This window comes from Parus major, unplaced genomic scaffold (genome assembly GCF_001522545.3).
Source record: "Parus major isolate Abel unplaced genomic scaffold, Parus_major1.1 Scaffold288, whole genome shotgun sequence".
Lineage (NCBI taxonomy): Eukaryota > Metazoa > Chordata > Aves > Passeriformes > Paridae > Parus > Parus major.
In genome coordinates this window covers 219077-234879 of record NW_015379270.1, presented here as the reverse complement: position 1 = coordinate 234879, position 15803 = coordinate 219077, and the positions used below count along the sequence as shown (strand labels likewise).

General features: G+C 56.6%; 1 protein-coding gene across 1 annotated transcript in view; it reads left to right on the top strand.

The window, feature by feature from the left end:
* LOC107198703 (nucleotide exchange factor SIL1-like) overlaps positions 1-12746 on the top strand; it is a 39386-nt gene extending 26640 nt beyond the window's left edge. Inside the window, exons 4-6 of the mRNA XM_015615856.2 lie at positions 8582-8678; positions 10594-10758; positions 12240-12746. Of these exons, the coding sequence (XP_015471342.1) occupies positions 8582-8678; positions 10594-10758; positions 12240-12590 (613 nt within the window). The 3' untranslated portion in view covers positions 12591-12746. The remainder of the gene's footprint in view (positions 1-8581; positions 8679-10593; positions 10759-12239) is intronic.
* Positions 12747-15803: the final 3057 nt, after the last annotated feature.

Sequence of the window (15803 nt, the reverse complement as noted above, 5' to 3'; positions counted from 1 at the left end):
CAGGCGGGCCGGGATGGGGCTGGGCAGGGATGAGGAGATCGGAGCATCCCCTCCCGGCCGGGGACCAGGGACAGGTGGGCCGGGATGGGGCTGGGCAGGGATGAGCGGAGGGGAGGCTCTGCCTGCCCGGGGACAGGAGCTGCGAGCAGATGGCAGGGTTAAAATAGGACAGAGCTGAGCCGAGCTGCTGCTGCAGGGAGAGGAGTGAAATGCCTGTTCTCACACTTCGCTCTGAGGCTCGGGAAGAGCTGCGGAGTGCCTGCGCTCCGCCGGCATTCCCAGCAGGAACGCGCCAGGCAAAGGCGTCCTCGGGTTTCTGATATTATTAGCACTTGTCTTAAAGAAAAATCAGCTCAAATGAGCAAGCAAACAAACAAAGCGAGTAACAATGGAAGGGCTCAGCCTCGGGCCCCCTTCAGCATCTCTCAGGATGATTAGTGGGATGTGTCACATTGGCACCGGAGAGCGGGAGCGTTCCGAGCCGAGGCTCTTCTTCTGGTGCTTTCAGACAGCTTTTTGCAGTGTTTTCATCTCACCTAAGGCGTGTGAATAGGTTTTTGTTGAAATATCCGAGTGACTCGGCGTGCCTGGAATGATGCCCAGAGCGATTCAGCAGGCGAGGGGGGAGAATTCTGCACAAAGCTGCCCCACTGCGGGCTCGGAGCGGCTCCCGGGGCTCCGGCAGCAGGAGAGGGCTGGGAGGGACCTTGGACGTTCTGCCACCGTCCTGGGCCACTTGGATCTGGAGGCGGGCAGGGAACAGGAATGTGAGGAAGAGGAGGAGCAGGGAGGCAGGAGCCAGCACTCTCACTCCCACCCTGACACGGCTGCCGACGCTCCTGGGAGCTCTTCAGTCTCCCTGTCTATAAATCAGGAGGTGCTTTGAAGGCTCTGTGATGAACAACATGGGATGAGCTCGAGGCCGTGGTATTAATCCTGAACTATTGTTCTTTCTTGCTGTGTTGGGATTTTTTAAAAAAGAAATCAACACAATTTTTGAGGGCTCTGGCTAAAGCGGCACAGAAATAAATGAGTTCTGCTCACACTCAGAGAGCATCTCCTCATTTTTATTAATGTGGCCTCTGATGAAGCACAGCCCATCCCTCGGCACCGATCCACATCTGACCTACAGTAAATACCAGGCTTTCAGGAACCCATGGGGAGTGTTTTGTAAGTGTGGCACACAGAGCAATAAGGTTGATTTACCTTCAGAAACAAAGCATCACTTTGGGTGATTGAGCACTGGGGATTTCCTGGGATGCCTTTCCCTGTGCACTGTGGAAATGCCTGTACCTACCTGGAAGGGTCAATCATTCACCACGCTGAGCTGGAAGAGAGCTCACGCTGTTCCCACTGCAGGTGGGACATTGGTCACCTACAGCCCTTGTGTCACACAGGGGTGACAAACCCTCAGAGTGGCCTGAACGGCCACTTCACCAACAGAACAGAGAAGTCAGGCTGACCTCAACAATGCTGACATGGGGATGGCAATCATCCTGAAATCCCCCAACCCTTTGCATTTTATCCTAGAACAGTCTGTGGGTTGTTGATTAAACCCACAGAAGCTGAGCTGTCATCTCAGGCTCTTGAAGTTGTATCCTGCTCTTGCCCTGGTGTCTGTGGGAGCTCCAGGTGCAGATCCCCCCTGGAGCAGCCCAGAGAGGCTCAGGGACAGCGCCGGTGTCCCCAGAGCCAGGGGCTCGTGCTGGCACTGAAATACAGCTCAGAGCTGGCAGAGCCAAGGCCAGCAGAAAAGGGCTCTGGGAGTGTCCTTGGAGGCCTCAGTCCTGCTGGGGCAGTGAAATTCCTGCCTGGGCTCGCTCTGGGGCTGTGTGTGATCTCCTCTCTGTTCTTGTGGGACCATTTTTTCCTACAGCTATAAATAGAGCCAGTCAGTTTGTTGTTTGTGTGTGTTCAGCAGAACAATCTGGTGTGATTGGTTTTGTTCTGGCACCTGAGATTTTACTGCCAGAGTCGGTATTCACTCTACTCTGCTCCCTAGAGAGGTGAGGAAGAGGAGGGGACTCGGCTCAGTCCCTGTGTTCTCATTGCTTTCTCCATGCTTTGGGCAACTCCTGGATTCTGCTGACTCCCACAAGTGCCCCAGCTCCTGCATCCCACACCTGGAATGCTGGGTCCCAGCTGCAGGGGCTTTCTGCAGCCCTGTGAGGTGTCTTGCTGCAGCAGATTTGTTATTCTGTATTTTTATTTAATTACTTACTTTTACAGCTCTTTGCATAAATCTAATTATCCATCTGTTATGCTGCGTTAGGGCACCGCAGCTCCTCGGATTTCTTCCTGTTCTAAACACTAAACTTGGCCTCTCTGGGCTCAGCTGAGCTGGGTCTCCTCCCTGCAGGGCTCCCAGTGGCTCCTGGGCACACCAAGCTCTGTGTTGTGACCACAAAGGGCCGGGAGCTTGCACCAGGTAATTCCCACTTCCATGGTGCGGCAGGGAGCAGAGTGTTCCCAGATAAAGCCGATGTCACCGGGATCTTACAGCCCTCTGCTTCCAGAGGGGACACTGGAGGGCTCACAAGAAGCTCCCTCTCTCTTGTCTGGGACACAGACAGGTGGTTGGAAGCCAAGCCAAGGTTCCCCCAGCTTTTCCCAGGTGCCTTCCCCGCTGGGAATGATTCCTGGGATGATTCACGCTGCCGGGTTTGAGGATCGCGTCGCCCGTCGGAATCGCAGAGTCACGTACTCCGCTCCAATTTATCCTCTGCAGTCCTGTTCTCCTCTTAGCAGCAAACACTCTGTAACCTAATTGCTCACTAAAGGCCGTGCTGTGTCCCTGGAATCCGGGATGTCACCGGCAGCCGTGCTGCTCTCCCAGGGACGCCGCTGCTCCCCCGCCACGGCGCCAGCGCCTGGCTTGGCAGAAAGTGAGAAGGCAGCGTTGCATTGAAGTGGAGATTTTCATCTTCTTGGGGATTTTTTTTTATATCTCTCCTATATTCTGGGCTTTTGAACATCTAACACCGCTTTTATGCTTCACATCTTTCATATGAAATTGTTGTATTGTGTTGCCTATTGAAACCTAGTTTTCCTTTTGTCAGGTTTTCCCCCCTCACCCCTGCTTTCTTCTGCGCTGTATTTTGATCGGTGTAACTACTCAGGGCTCCATTTTTCTGGGAGGTTTTTAATCTCCTTAAGTCGTAGCTCTGAAGGCTTTTGTCTGTGATAAGCTCAGGTCTGAGCTGGTGCTTGGAGAAGAGGATTTTTAGGCCAGTTCTGCTGCATGCAGCCCTTGGGGGAGGCTTTGGGGGTGGCTGTGCCTCATCCCTCCTCCTTCTCCCTCCAATAGTCACAGGCAGCCTTGGTGGCAGTGGGGTTATTTTGTTATTATCCTGTATCTCACACTGTGCATGCAAATGTCCTTTTCCATGGCTGGGGACTGGGGAAAGCCTGGGTTAACTCTGTTTTGTGTCATTTACTGGCAGAGCCAGGGGGTCCTTTTGGAGAAGGAGGAGGCTGCAGGGCTGTTGATACCGAGTTATCCCAGTTATCCTCCTCTGAAGAAGGAAGCTAGGAAGTTTGGAAGGAGATGTGGATACCTGGGAAGTCATGGATTCAGAGCCATCTGGCTCACTGCAGCTGCTCCATGGTCAATTCCCACAGGGACAGTTCATAGCCAGAGCTTGGAGTGCAGGAGGAAACCGTGTTCTCCTTATGTGTCACTTCTCACTCAAACTGTTTTAATGTTTTTATTCTTTTTATTCTTAAACCTGCAATCTGAAATTCAGTCGTGCAGGTATTAACGAGCTGCTGATCACCCTGCCTCTCTTTTCTGCCCTTGTTCAGAGTCTCAGATTTACAGCTCTAGTTCAGGCTGGAATTACTGACACTGTAATGATCTGTTTTATCTCTCTATCTATTATTTGTCAAATAATTTTAACATGACTGTGCTTACAAGTGCTGTCAGATATCTTCCAAACAGAGAGGAGGATGAGAAGTCATTGGCCTTTTCAAGTGTGACCCTGGTCGTGTTGCTTTGTTTCCAGGACTCAACAAAAATGACCTTTCCCATTGCCTGTCAAGTTGTGACCCAGGTGTGAGGGTTTGAGAGCCCCAGGAGCCAGACAAGGCACATTTCAGTCCTGCTGGTTTGCTCTTGTTTTCTCCATTAACAGATATTGGGCTGAAAACCGGGGAGGGGAAGGGAAAGAGGTTGAGGGCAAGGTAAGCAATGCTGCCTCGCTGCCTGTTTCTGATCCTCAGGTTACAGCACAAGCTAAATAGACTACACTAAATTTTTTAGGCTGTTTTCACAGACTTAGAGACTTTGATCCCCAGCTTTGATTTCCCAGGCGGCACCTGGGAAATCAGAACCAGCAGAGCTCTGGTTCTGAGCAGAGGAGAGACCCATTAAGCCCAGTGATTATCATGCCTTTGCTCCAGCACGGGGCTTTCATCAGAGCTCAGCTCTGCAGCCTGTGCCCCACAGCCAGGGCAGGAGGAGCGCTGTGCCAGCGCCCAGGCAGGGGCAGCCCCTCCTGCCCACTCCTTCCACACCTCTGCTCGCTCCTGCCCCACCTGGCTTCAGCAGCATGCCCAGGAGAGGAGGTGACCCTTTCTTTCCCAAGGTCTCATGCAGTTTCTGCAACAAGCAGGCCATGAAATAAATATTCTGTGTATGTCCTTGTCAGAGCAGTAGAGATGAGGGCATTTGCCTGCCTGCCCTGCTCTGTGCCTCCAAGTCTCCCTCTGCACCACTTGGCTTGCTTTCTTGCTTTCCTTTTTTTTTTTTTTTTAATTTAAATCTAATTTTGCTGCCTTATTGTAAGTTCCCACCTAACTCCAGAGCTGCTGTCGCCTCAGGGCTGTGTTGCTGCTTTTCAGTCTTCCCACACCCATCGCATGTGCAGTCTGCAAAAACTTTGAGAAGTCTCTCCTAAATTTGTGACTTGGGGTCGTCCTAGGAGGAGTGGAACAGGGGGAGCTCTTCAAGAACCCCTTCATCTGCAAAGTGGGAGCTGCTTCCGTGCCGTGAGTTGTCAGTGGCAATGGCACAGAGTGCGGGCGGCGTGGCTGGGAGGCACAGGGAGCTCAGATGTGCAGTGAGGGGATCTGGAGGGGATGTGCTGTGACCCCACAGCCAGGCTGGGTCCCCCTGGATAATCTGGGGCTGTTTAGCACACAGGGGTCTCTTTTGGGAAGGTGTGTGGGGCTTGTGTTGAGTCCCTGCAGCCTGTGGCTGTTCCTCACCCAGGACAGGGGCTGGTCAGTCCCATCAGTGCAGCACACCCGAATCTGTGCCACCACTGCAGCATTATGGGATGTCACCATAGGCTGGCCCAGCCTCAGACTCCTTTTTCAGTGAATTTTGTTGCAGGTGCCACCATCCTGTCTCCATTAGCAGATTAGCACAGTTGAATTTCCCATGCGAGCGCTCCACAGTCTGTCTCATTGTGTTTATTTTGTTCGGGCTGCTTTTCCCTGGGCTTGACAGTGTAATTTGTACAGATCTCTGCTGAGTTTTCCAAACCTTCAAAAGAGCTTTTTTGTTAGCTTGAAACCAGGGCCATTGATAGCAGAGAAAGAGCAACAGGAGCATTGAGAAGCGAGCGGCACACCCACCAGCCTGGAAGGCTCCCTCACCTCCAGAGCTGCTCCTTGGCAAAAGCTCCATGGTTCAGAGATTTTAATTAGATCAAATCCTCCAGGTGACCAGCCAAGCATTGAAGGCATACCAATTTCTCAGTTGTGTCTCTTGCTGTAAGAGTTTTTATTATTTATTTTAGAGAGATGTGACAAAAGAGCTTGGATATCCCAAATGTGCCGTTCTCCTTGAATGGCACCAGGAGGTCCCCAGCCCAGGGGATTGTCCTTTCAGTGCACTTTTACTCAGCAAAATGCCTTCCTGCAAGCTGCTCCTGCACCTGCTCTGGTCTCCATTGCCCAGAGGGACTTGCACGTGAAACGGGGTCAGATTTTTGGACCACATGCTGTTGGGGCCATGGCTGTGGCTGCAGGTTGGGCTGGAGTTGAATGAGAGCCCTGGTTGTGAGCTGGGGCAAGTGGCCTTGGGCCCAGGAGTGGCCTGGGGACAGCTGAAGTTTTAGGGCTTGTGCTGTTTGCCTGTGCTGACTGCCCAGATCCGTGCCCAGCCCATTCAGAGATGCCATCGATGGCTCGGTGCACAACATACTGGGGTGGAAAATCGCATCCTGTTTTTGCAGGAGCAGACTCTGCTGCCCCTCCTGGCATGGGGAGGCTGGGGATGGACAGGGTAGATGTGTCAGGTCCCAGCTGACCCAGCAGAAGCTGGTTTGCTTCCAGGGATGCTGTGGGGCTGGTGCATGGGGGTCTGAGAATTGCTCTGCCAAAATCTAATCTGCAGGAGGATCCTGGAGCTCCTGGGTTTGTTCTTTCTCCCTCCTGCCCTGTCTGGGCAGCTGACAGATGCCCCCACCTCGGCAGGGTGCCAGTGCCATGGCTGGGCCTGGATGTCTCTGCAGCAGGCGGGTGAGGAAGGAGAAATCAAAGGTGGCTTTCAGCAAACCCCCTTTTCCTGCCCTGAGGTCAGCCTGGTATTGCCAGCTGGGAAGCCCCACACCAGATCTGCTCTGAGCCATGGTTTTAACTCCAAGCTGCTGCTTGCCAAGCTCCATTTGTCTCTGATTTTGTTTCTTTATGACCCTGCCTGCCTCTGTCTCTCTTATTTCAGGGAGGGGCTGGGCTGTGGCTGCTTGTCTTGGTTTGAAAATGCCAGGTGTCTGCTAAGGAAGGCAGAAACGTCTCTTGGAACAAATAAAAATGTGAACCACCCCTCTCCCCTTCAAAATATTATAATCTTGAAATCAAGGTGCTCTCAGGCAAAAATATGGGAATAGGAATAACAGTTCTTTACTAAGGAAATGTTGGGCAGGGTGTTGGTAGCACTTTGCTTAAATGGTGGCTGCAGTCCCTGCAGTGTCAGGTGTGGTGCTGCTGGAGCAGAGATCCCATAGAAGGGTGTAGGTTTCCTCTGAAGCTCTGATGCTGTAGCTGGGTCTGTTTTTCCTCTGGGATCCAGTGGAGAACGGCTGCCTGCGGTGTTCCGAGTCTCAGATTGTATCCAGGTGGGAATGCTTGGCTCCTCCCCTGGGTGGAGCCTCTCCCAGTGGGATGATGGCATTTTATCAGTCCTGCAGCCAGATGGAGGGCCCATTGACAGAAGAGATCCCCTGGAGGGAGGATGGGTGGTGGGGGAGATGAGAGCACTGCCACAGCTGGTGACAGAACACAGGTTTTGGTTACATCTCGCACTGCACCCCAAGCGCTGCTGCAGCAGCTCCCTGGGAGCAGTGAGAGCTGTGGCTGAGGTGCTGCAGCAGGGGCAGGGACCTCTGGCATGGGGCAATGTGGCTCAGACAGCTGGCACACTGAGCCCTGACTCCCTGCCAAGGAGGGAGCCTGGAGCCTCTGACGCTTCCACCGCATTCCCAGGCACGTCAGAAGTGGGCTTGCAATGTGCCAGCATGGATGGGGGCACGGTCTGTCTGTGTGTCTGTCTGTCCCTGGGCAGCTGCTGGCATCCTGATCTGAGGTTTCAGCCTGTCCTGGCAGGCAGAAGGGTGCATTTATCCACAGTAGTCCTTGGAGAGGAGCTCTTGCTGTGGGAGGTGTGTGGGTGATCAGCACGCTCGCAGCAAGTGAGGGGAGGGGGAAGCAGGAACTGGAATATGGAGGCTGCTCAGGAGTGGATGTGATGTGGAGTGAGAGGATTCACAGAGCCAGGGAGCCACAGGGGAGGGCTCCTTGCCAGGGGAAGCCAAGTGGGATGGGGGTGTGGTGGGAAGGCCCAGGTGACCCAGTGTGCCCTCCCCACCCCTGCTGCCTTCACTTCAGAGGTGTTTGAGGTGGCTGCAGGGTTTGTACCTTCTCCAAAACCATGAGCCAGGACTGGTGGGAGCTGAGGCCTTTTCTTTTGGATCAGGCTGTTCATGTCCACTGTGGGTGGAAATAGAATTAAATAGAATCACTGAAATTGGAAAACCCCTCCCAGCCCATGGAGTCCCAGCTGTGCCCCATCCCCACCCTGTCCCCAGCCCAGAGCACTCAGTGCCACCTCCAGCCCTTCCTGGGACACCTCCAGGGATGGGCACTGCAAACCTCCCTGGGCAGTTCCAATCCCTGAGCTCCCTTTCCATGGGGAAATTCCTGCTGCTGTCCACCCTGAGCCTCCCCTGGCCCAGCCTGAGGCCTGAGCTCTCCTCCTGTCCCTGTTCCCTGGCAGCAGAGCCCGACCCCCCGGCTGTCCCCTCCTGCCAGGGACTTGTGCAGAGCCAGAAGGGCCCCCTGAGCCTCCTTTTCTCCAGGCTGAGCCCCTTCCCAGCTCCCTCAGCCCCTCCTGGGGCTCCAGACCCTTCCCAGCTCCGTTCCCTGCCCTGGACACGCTCCAGCCCCTCCAGGGCTCTCTGGCCATGAGGGACCAGAACTGAACACAGCCCTCAGGGGTCCCAGCAGGGCCAGCACAGGGGACGGGCACTGTCCTGGCCCTGCTGCCACCCCAGGGCTGGCACAAGCCAGAGCAGGGTCCCTCCCTCCTTGCCCTGCCCCTCTGTTGGTGACCTGCCTTTTGCTTTCATCCCTGCAGCAACCCCAGGGTGCAGATCGAAGCCATCGAGGGTGGTGCCCTGCAGAAGCTCCTGGTTATCCTGGCCACAGAACAGCCCCTGGCTGTCAGGAAGAAGGTGAGGAGTGGGGCTGCACCTCTGAGTTTGTGATGAGTTCTGCAAAAACACCTCCAGGATATCAGGGACATCTGAAGAGTGTGGGACCCCCTCTGCCCCCCTCACTGGCTGGGCTTCACTCCCAGGGGAGCAGGAGGGGGGGCCCTGGGTGCCAAACCAGCCCAGCAGCACTGGAGCCCTCACCCCCCTGGCTCTGGGGGTGACCCCCAGTGCCTGCAGTGGCTCTCATGGGCACAGGGCTGCAGCTCCTGGGGGCACAGCGAGGGTCCCTGTGGCAGCACAGCCATCACAGGCTGACAAACACAGGAGCTGACGTTTGGAGGAGCTAATTGCTGCAGCCAGCCCCGTGTCCTGCCTTTGGCAGAGGCTTTGGAACAAGGAGCAGCACCGAGAGCCCCCAGCCAAATGTGCAGCGCTGTCCATCGGGCTGGGGGCTTCCTTGCCCTCTCCCCCCCTCTCTCCCTGCCTTCCCTGCTGTATTCCCTGGAGCATGAGATCCCATTACCTTCACTTTGGCCTGTGGTGCCACCTCTGTAACATCACCTGGCTGCTCCCAAGCCCCCAGCCCTGTTTCCCACAGGAACCTCCTGCACGAGGGGTCTGGCAGGGTGGGGGGACCGCTGGCTCTTCCATTCACCTGTAATGAGCTCCTTAAAATGCGTTCCCCTTTAACCCTGATGAGAGTCCTCCAGCAAGTGAAAGGCACAGGAGAAGGCTGTGGAACCCCCTTGCAGTTGGCCATGGATGTGAGATCCCACGGGATGCTCCAGGCTCAGAAACTCCTCCCAGGAGTGCCTGTGGCTCAACCTTTAGCTCCTTTTGGGCTGGGGAGGGATGGCTGGACGTGCAGGGGCTCTCACAGCACTGCTGTGAATCCTTTCCAGTGAACCTGAGTGCACCGTGCTGGCAGCCCCTGGAGAAAGGAGAGGGGTGGGCTCAGAATTGCCCACTCCACACACAGCTGTACGAGACCCTCCAAGGGCTGAACCCTCTTTTCCAGGAGGTCAGAGGTTTTCATTTCCAGCTCCTGTGCTGTGTACAGTGTCCTGTGTGTCCAGACTGGATCCCAAGGGCAGCCCCAGCCCCTTCCTGCACATGGCAGCAGCCCCAGGCTCCCGCTGCCGTGGATTTTCCGCCCCGGTGCTCAGAGCCCTGCACGGCAGCGAGGCCAAAAGTGCATTCCTTCCCTCCGCCTTCCTCTGGCCTACGATTAAAAAGGGAGACGGCAGCATCTCAAATGCCCCAGCAGCAAGGCGGAGAATGGAAATAGGGAGGAATGGGAGCGGGGAGGACACGCTGTCAGCTCAGATCTGTCCGTGCGCAGCGGGCGCGGCCCAGCCCGTGTGTGAGGAGCCCGGCCTGTGCCCTGCCCCAGGCCAGCCTGTGCCACCACGGCTGCCAGAGCCACCCAGCGGGACAGGCTGGGCCCCAATTGTCCCCTGGCTCCAAGCCGAGGCCCGGGCACCTCTGGGTGCTGGGGGACATCGTGGCCTTGTCCCCTAACTGTGCAGGTGTGGGGACATCACCCCTGACATCCAGACCATTCATAGGGCTCAGGCTGTGCTGGGTGGTGCTGGACACTCCTCACCCCATCCTGTGGGCTCGGTGCCTGTGTGGGGGTGAGCAGGGGGAACTGATGGGGCTGGGTCTGTCAGGGGCTGTCACAGTGACAGCCCAGCCTGGGTTTGGATGGAAGCACCCAAGGTCTGGCAGCCTCACAGTGCTGGGGAGGGTTGGGATTGCAAACAAGACTGCTGGACGTGTCCCTCAGCAAGGAGAGGTTGGGATGTATTCTCCATGGAGCTCTGCAGATGGGCTGGGTGTTTCTGCTGTCCCCACTGCTGCCATGAAGAGGGGCTGTGCCACACGGGGTGGCCGTGGCCACCATCCTCATTGGCCTCTCTCTCTCCACCAGGCTCTCTTCGCTCTGTCCTCCATGCTGAGGCACTTCCCCTATGCCCAGCAGCAGTTCCTCAAGCTGGGCGGCCTCCAGGTGCTCAGGAGCCTCTTCAGGCAGAAGGGGATGGAGCCCCTCCACGTCCGTGTGGTGACGCTGCTCTACGACCTCATCATGGAGAAGGTGAGAGCTGGGATGGCACCTGGGCAGGCACTCCCACCTTCACCCCCAAACCCAGCCAGGCCTGAACATCCTCACGGGACAAGGATGAGGAGGAGCCAGCCCAGCATCAGTGGGGATGAGTCCCCTGCAGCCCCTTGCCCAACACCACACAAGTGTCTGGGGGAGCCCAGAGAAGCTGAAACCTTTGTTTGCCTTCAAGCCAGTGCCACCAATCCCTCCCAAGGGTGTTTAAACAGCAGGACATGAGTAGGGAATGCTGGCCTTGGGCTGTGGTGTCCAGCCAAGGCCAGGGGACAGGCCAGCCCTGCCGTGTCCCTTTGCCTGCTGCACGTCCCTCGCTGGAGCCCAGCCCGCCACATTCTCTGTTTTATTTTCAAATACCCTGGATTACTGCTGTAAGTGTCAGTTTAAAGCCTGTCTTTCCTTGCCATGGCTTGTTGTTCAGTCTGTGCATTTCCCTGACTCCAGAGAATGGGAATTAAATCCACTCTGGCTCAGTTTATGGCCAATTTGCCCTGCGGATTATGGCTGCTCTAATACCTGGGTTGCAGGCACAGCAGAGCAGCACCTCTCTGTTAAATCACTTATTGTCCAGGAGACTTTGTAAAGGTGCAAATTATTTTAGCAGGTCTGAAATCTTATCAGGTGCTGACTCTAACATGATCCTGTCAGCTATATGGGAAAGGAGCAGACAAGGGCATTTTGACTCAACCCATTCCCATTCTCATTCCCATTCTCATTCTCATTCCCATTCCATCCTGCTGCTCATTTCCAGCTGCCCCCTCTGGCAGCCCCATCTGGTCCCTCCTCCATGGGTCTGGGGCAGGCACAGCCCGGTAGATCCCCGGGTTTGTGTTAAAACAATGATTTTTAGCTGCTCTTTGGATTGGGAATGCTGTACCCTGGGTGCTGGGGGCTGCTCTGAGCTGCCGTGGCAGGTTTGGGATGGGCTGGGTGATGTTCAGGTGGGTTGGTTTGGAATAATAAACCACCCTGGCAGCTCTCAGTGTGGAACAGGAGTCACTGGGGCTGGCCTCTCTTGCTGGAAGGGGTCCAGCCCCCTGCAGAATTTCAGTGCTGGGGTTTTCTGGATAAGGCTGGGAAGGGAAGGGCTGGCTGTGGCTGGAGGAGATGGAGATCCCCATCTCTGGGAGGAGCAGCATGGAGCCAAGTGATGATGTCCATTAGGTGCTGCAGGCACCTGTCAGCAGCAAAAGGCAAAGGACCAGAGACTTTACAAGTGCTGCTGAGCTTCCTGCCCCCGAGTCCCCTCCCAGGCTGTGTGACCCCCAGTCACTGGGAGATTTCCAGGACGGTCAGACAGCCCCTGGCCAGGGAGCCAGGACACAAGCTCAGTCTGGTCCTCTGTGGCAAGTCCATGGCAGGTGGTACAGGACATTCATCCTCCTCTACTGTGCCAGCTCCTGGGAGCAGTCCCTCTCTGACAGGGACATTAATCTGCGTTCCACCACTTCCCACAGATGCTGCTTGAGGACCCGCAGCACGGAGAGCAGATGGAGGAGAAAATCCAGCAGTACCGGCAGGTCAGGCTGGTGCCGGCGGTGGTGGAGCAGGGCTGGTGCTCCCTGGTGCCCAACCTGCTGGCCATGCCCGAGCACGACACCCGAGAAAAGGTCCTCAAGCTGGTGGGGGTCCTGGTGGCCTTCTGCAGGGAGCACTACCGGGGGGACCCCGCGCTGGGCACCACCCTCAGCCTCCTGCGCAGCGAGTACGAGGAGCTGGCGGCCGAGGAGCAGAGGGAAGGGGACAAGGACGGCTACTTCAGGGAGCTCCTGGGCTCTATAAACACCATCATCCAGGAGCTGAGGTGAAACTGGGGGTTCAGTCCAGTTCCAGGGAGTTTGGGGTGGCAGCAAGTTTGGATGGCAGCGGTGTAGGTGCACTTTGGAATAAACTGCTGGATGAGACGAGCTCCCAGCACTGTGTGCCAATAACTTGGTTATTAAAGTATATTGGGGCGTGGGGAATGGCTTGTTTTCATGGGATACTGCTGGAAAAACAGGTGTACAGTGGAGGGAACAAACTGAGGGCTGAGCTGGGGAATTTGGGGTTTGCAGAAGGGGAACAAGCAGTGTTCCCATGGGGGGCTGTGTTTGTGTCACCCCCAGGAGGGGATGTTTGAATCCCTGCACTCCCTCCAGGTCTGGCAGAGCCCAGCTGGTCCCTTCCATCCCCCAGTCCTTGCAGGGCTCTGCCACCACCAGGGATGGGCACAAATGCCACCAGATCCCCCTTGTGACCCTGAAGCCACCGGGCTCAAATATTTGTGGCTCCCATGTACAGTGTGTCACTTGTTACTGTTAAGTAGCAGGGCTAATTATTGATTCTCTTTTGAGCTTTCTTTTTGGGGTTTATTCAGACTGTTTTTGCTGGCATTAATTTTATGTTTTTTCCCTATTTTTATCTGAAATGCTTTTCCCAGCCAGCCTTGCCAAAGCTTCACTTTGTAGGCTTTAAAAAAAATAAAATATATCTGATGGCAACAAGTCAGGATAAGCATGGGAAGGGGCTTTTCTGCTGGAAACCTGAGCCTCTGGAATGATGGCAGGTGAAGCAGGGATCCAGGAGGAGTGGGGGGATCAGCACAGGGATTTCTCAGGCCCTGCCTGGCCTTGTCACTGTGTCACACTGAATTTGAGGTGGGGATTGTCTAACACCTCCTTAGGGGATGAGCCAGGGAGAAAACCACCAGCAGCCCTCCCTGTCCAACCCCAAAACCAAAACCCCACTCACTCTTTCTACAAGTCCTGACAAGATTTTGAGCAGGGGCTCACTGGGGCCTGTGCTGGCCCTGGGGATGGAGGGGCCCGTGGGCCTCTGGGGCAGCTCGGGAGGGAGCAGGTGCTGGCTCCTGGTCAGTGCCAACAGTGCCAGCCCTGGGACAGCCCCTGTGGCCTGGGATGGCAGCAGGAGGTGCCTGTGTCCCTGGCAAGGTCCTGGTGACCCTCCCGGGCTGTTTCCCGCACACCAGCACAATGACACAGCCAAGGACGTGGAGCACTGAAAGGAGGCCAAGAAATGAAAACAAAGAAGAGTTTCCTGGCTGTGCTGCTCGTGGGCACTGGGCCCTGGCTGGGCACTCGTGGGGCAGAGGCTGGGTGAGGTCCTGGGCAGTGCTGGTGCTCAGGGTCCCCACATCCACCCTGTGTCCCCCTGCCCAGGGGGCTCTGGGCTCTGCAGGGGGATCACCCAAGGAGGGGTGGCCAGAGGGGACCCCTGGGCTGCAGCCACCTCCTCTCTGCAGCTCCTGCAGGTCTCAGGGGTCCTGTCTGAGCACCGTCAGTGCAGCCAGGGCACCTCACAGGGCACTCACTGCACCATGGGCAGTGTGGCCAAGGCTCAGCCTGGGGGGCTGCACCCCAAAGAGGAGTGTCCTTCCTTGGTGTGCAGGCCGTGTGTCCCCAGAGGGTGACACAGAAGGGCAGGCGACTCCTGGGCTGCTTTCCCTGGCCACAAATGCCAGCCCAGGCCGGTGTCCCCACTAATGACAGGTTTGTTTCCCAAGTGGTGCTGCTGGTGCACAGCCCGGGGTAATGACAGGGCTGCTGTGGCTGCCTGAGCCTCCCCTGGCAGGAATGGGGACAGGGACAGGGTCAGGGCTGAGCCTGTCCTGCCCCAGCCCCTGTGCAGAGCCACAGGCAGGGCTGGAGGGGCCCCAGGGGTGGGGGGTCCTGGGGCAGATGGAAACCTTGGTTAGGGCTCACTGGATCCTCTCCCAGTGCAGCTCTGGGAGGTGGGATGGGCACTTCCATCCTTAATTTTGGAGCTAAAAGGGTCCCCTCGTTCCTCCAGCTTCAAGAAGAAGTCAGGCTAAGCACTGGAGCCAGAGGTGGCCGGGCCAGGAACAGCTCCTGCTCCTTCCCCTGCACCCACAAGAGCATCAGGGGGGCTCCCCAAAGCCTGGCACCCTGAGGCAGGGAGTGCTTGGGGCAGAGCCCACAGTCTGTGTCTCCCCAGCCTCCCCCATCCACAGCAGCACTGGAGCAGCTGTCGTCCCTTAATGGATTTTTCCTTTTCTCACCCGTTTGTTGGGGTTTTGGATGCACTCGCCCCTCCCCACCCTCCCTGCTCTCTCCTCAAGTTGTGAGGTTGAGGTTTGGCAGCCGTGGCCTGGTTTGGAGCCGTTCAAGCACACACGGCTCGGGGTGCCCTGCTCCCCTCTCCTGGCACAGCCCAGAGGCGGTGAGAGCAGGGAGGGCTGCAGTGGGAAAGGCGCTCATTAACGGGCATTAAATCGTGGCACGGAAACTTCACACACAATTAAAGCGGCATAAATTCAACGTGGCTCCATTCACCACGGAATTGAATTAAGAGCACTTGAAATCTGGAATAAGACTTATCTCCTGAGGATTTAATGTGGTTTCACTAATACACTTTAGAAGATAACGTGGGTTCATCTTCCTGAGCTCCCTGCACTGCCAGGTCTGCCGGGCTCTGGCACAGCCTCAGCGGAGCTGCTGTCCCACTGTACTGCAAAAAAACCCCCAAATCTCTTCAAAAAACCCCCAAACCCTCCAGGAAGCAGTCTGGCTGTTGCAGGCGGTGCCTGGGGAGCAGCCGTGGGAAGCCGGCGGGCAGGGAAATCCCACAGCCTCGGTGGGTCCCCGCATCCCCACGGAGGGCTGGATGGGCAGTGGGCTCTGGCTCCTCGCCCACCGCGGGGGGAAGCGGCTGAAGCATCCCCAGAGCTCTCCCCGCCCGTCCGAGCCCAGCGTCGTCCTCCGGCACGAGCCCTTCCCCAGCGCTTAATTACACGGAGCAGTAATTACTGTAATTCTCCTCAATTGGCTCCCTAATAAAGTCGCAGCTTCGCTGGCGGCCGGACCCCCTCGCTGAGCCGCTGCTCCAGCGCCGATTTCCCACGCAGGGCTGGAATTCCCTGGCACGGTGGGATCGGAGCTTTGGGGTTTTTGAACTCCTGACCCACCCGGCTCTTGGGCTGGTGCAGGGACAGGAGCCAGGGATGGAGCCGGAGCCAGGGATGGAGCTGGGGATGGAGCAGGGACAGGAGCCAGGGATGGAGC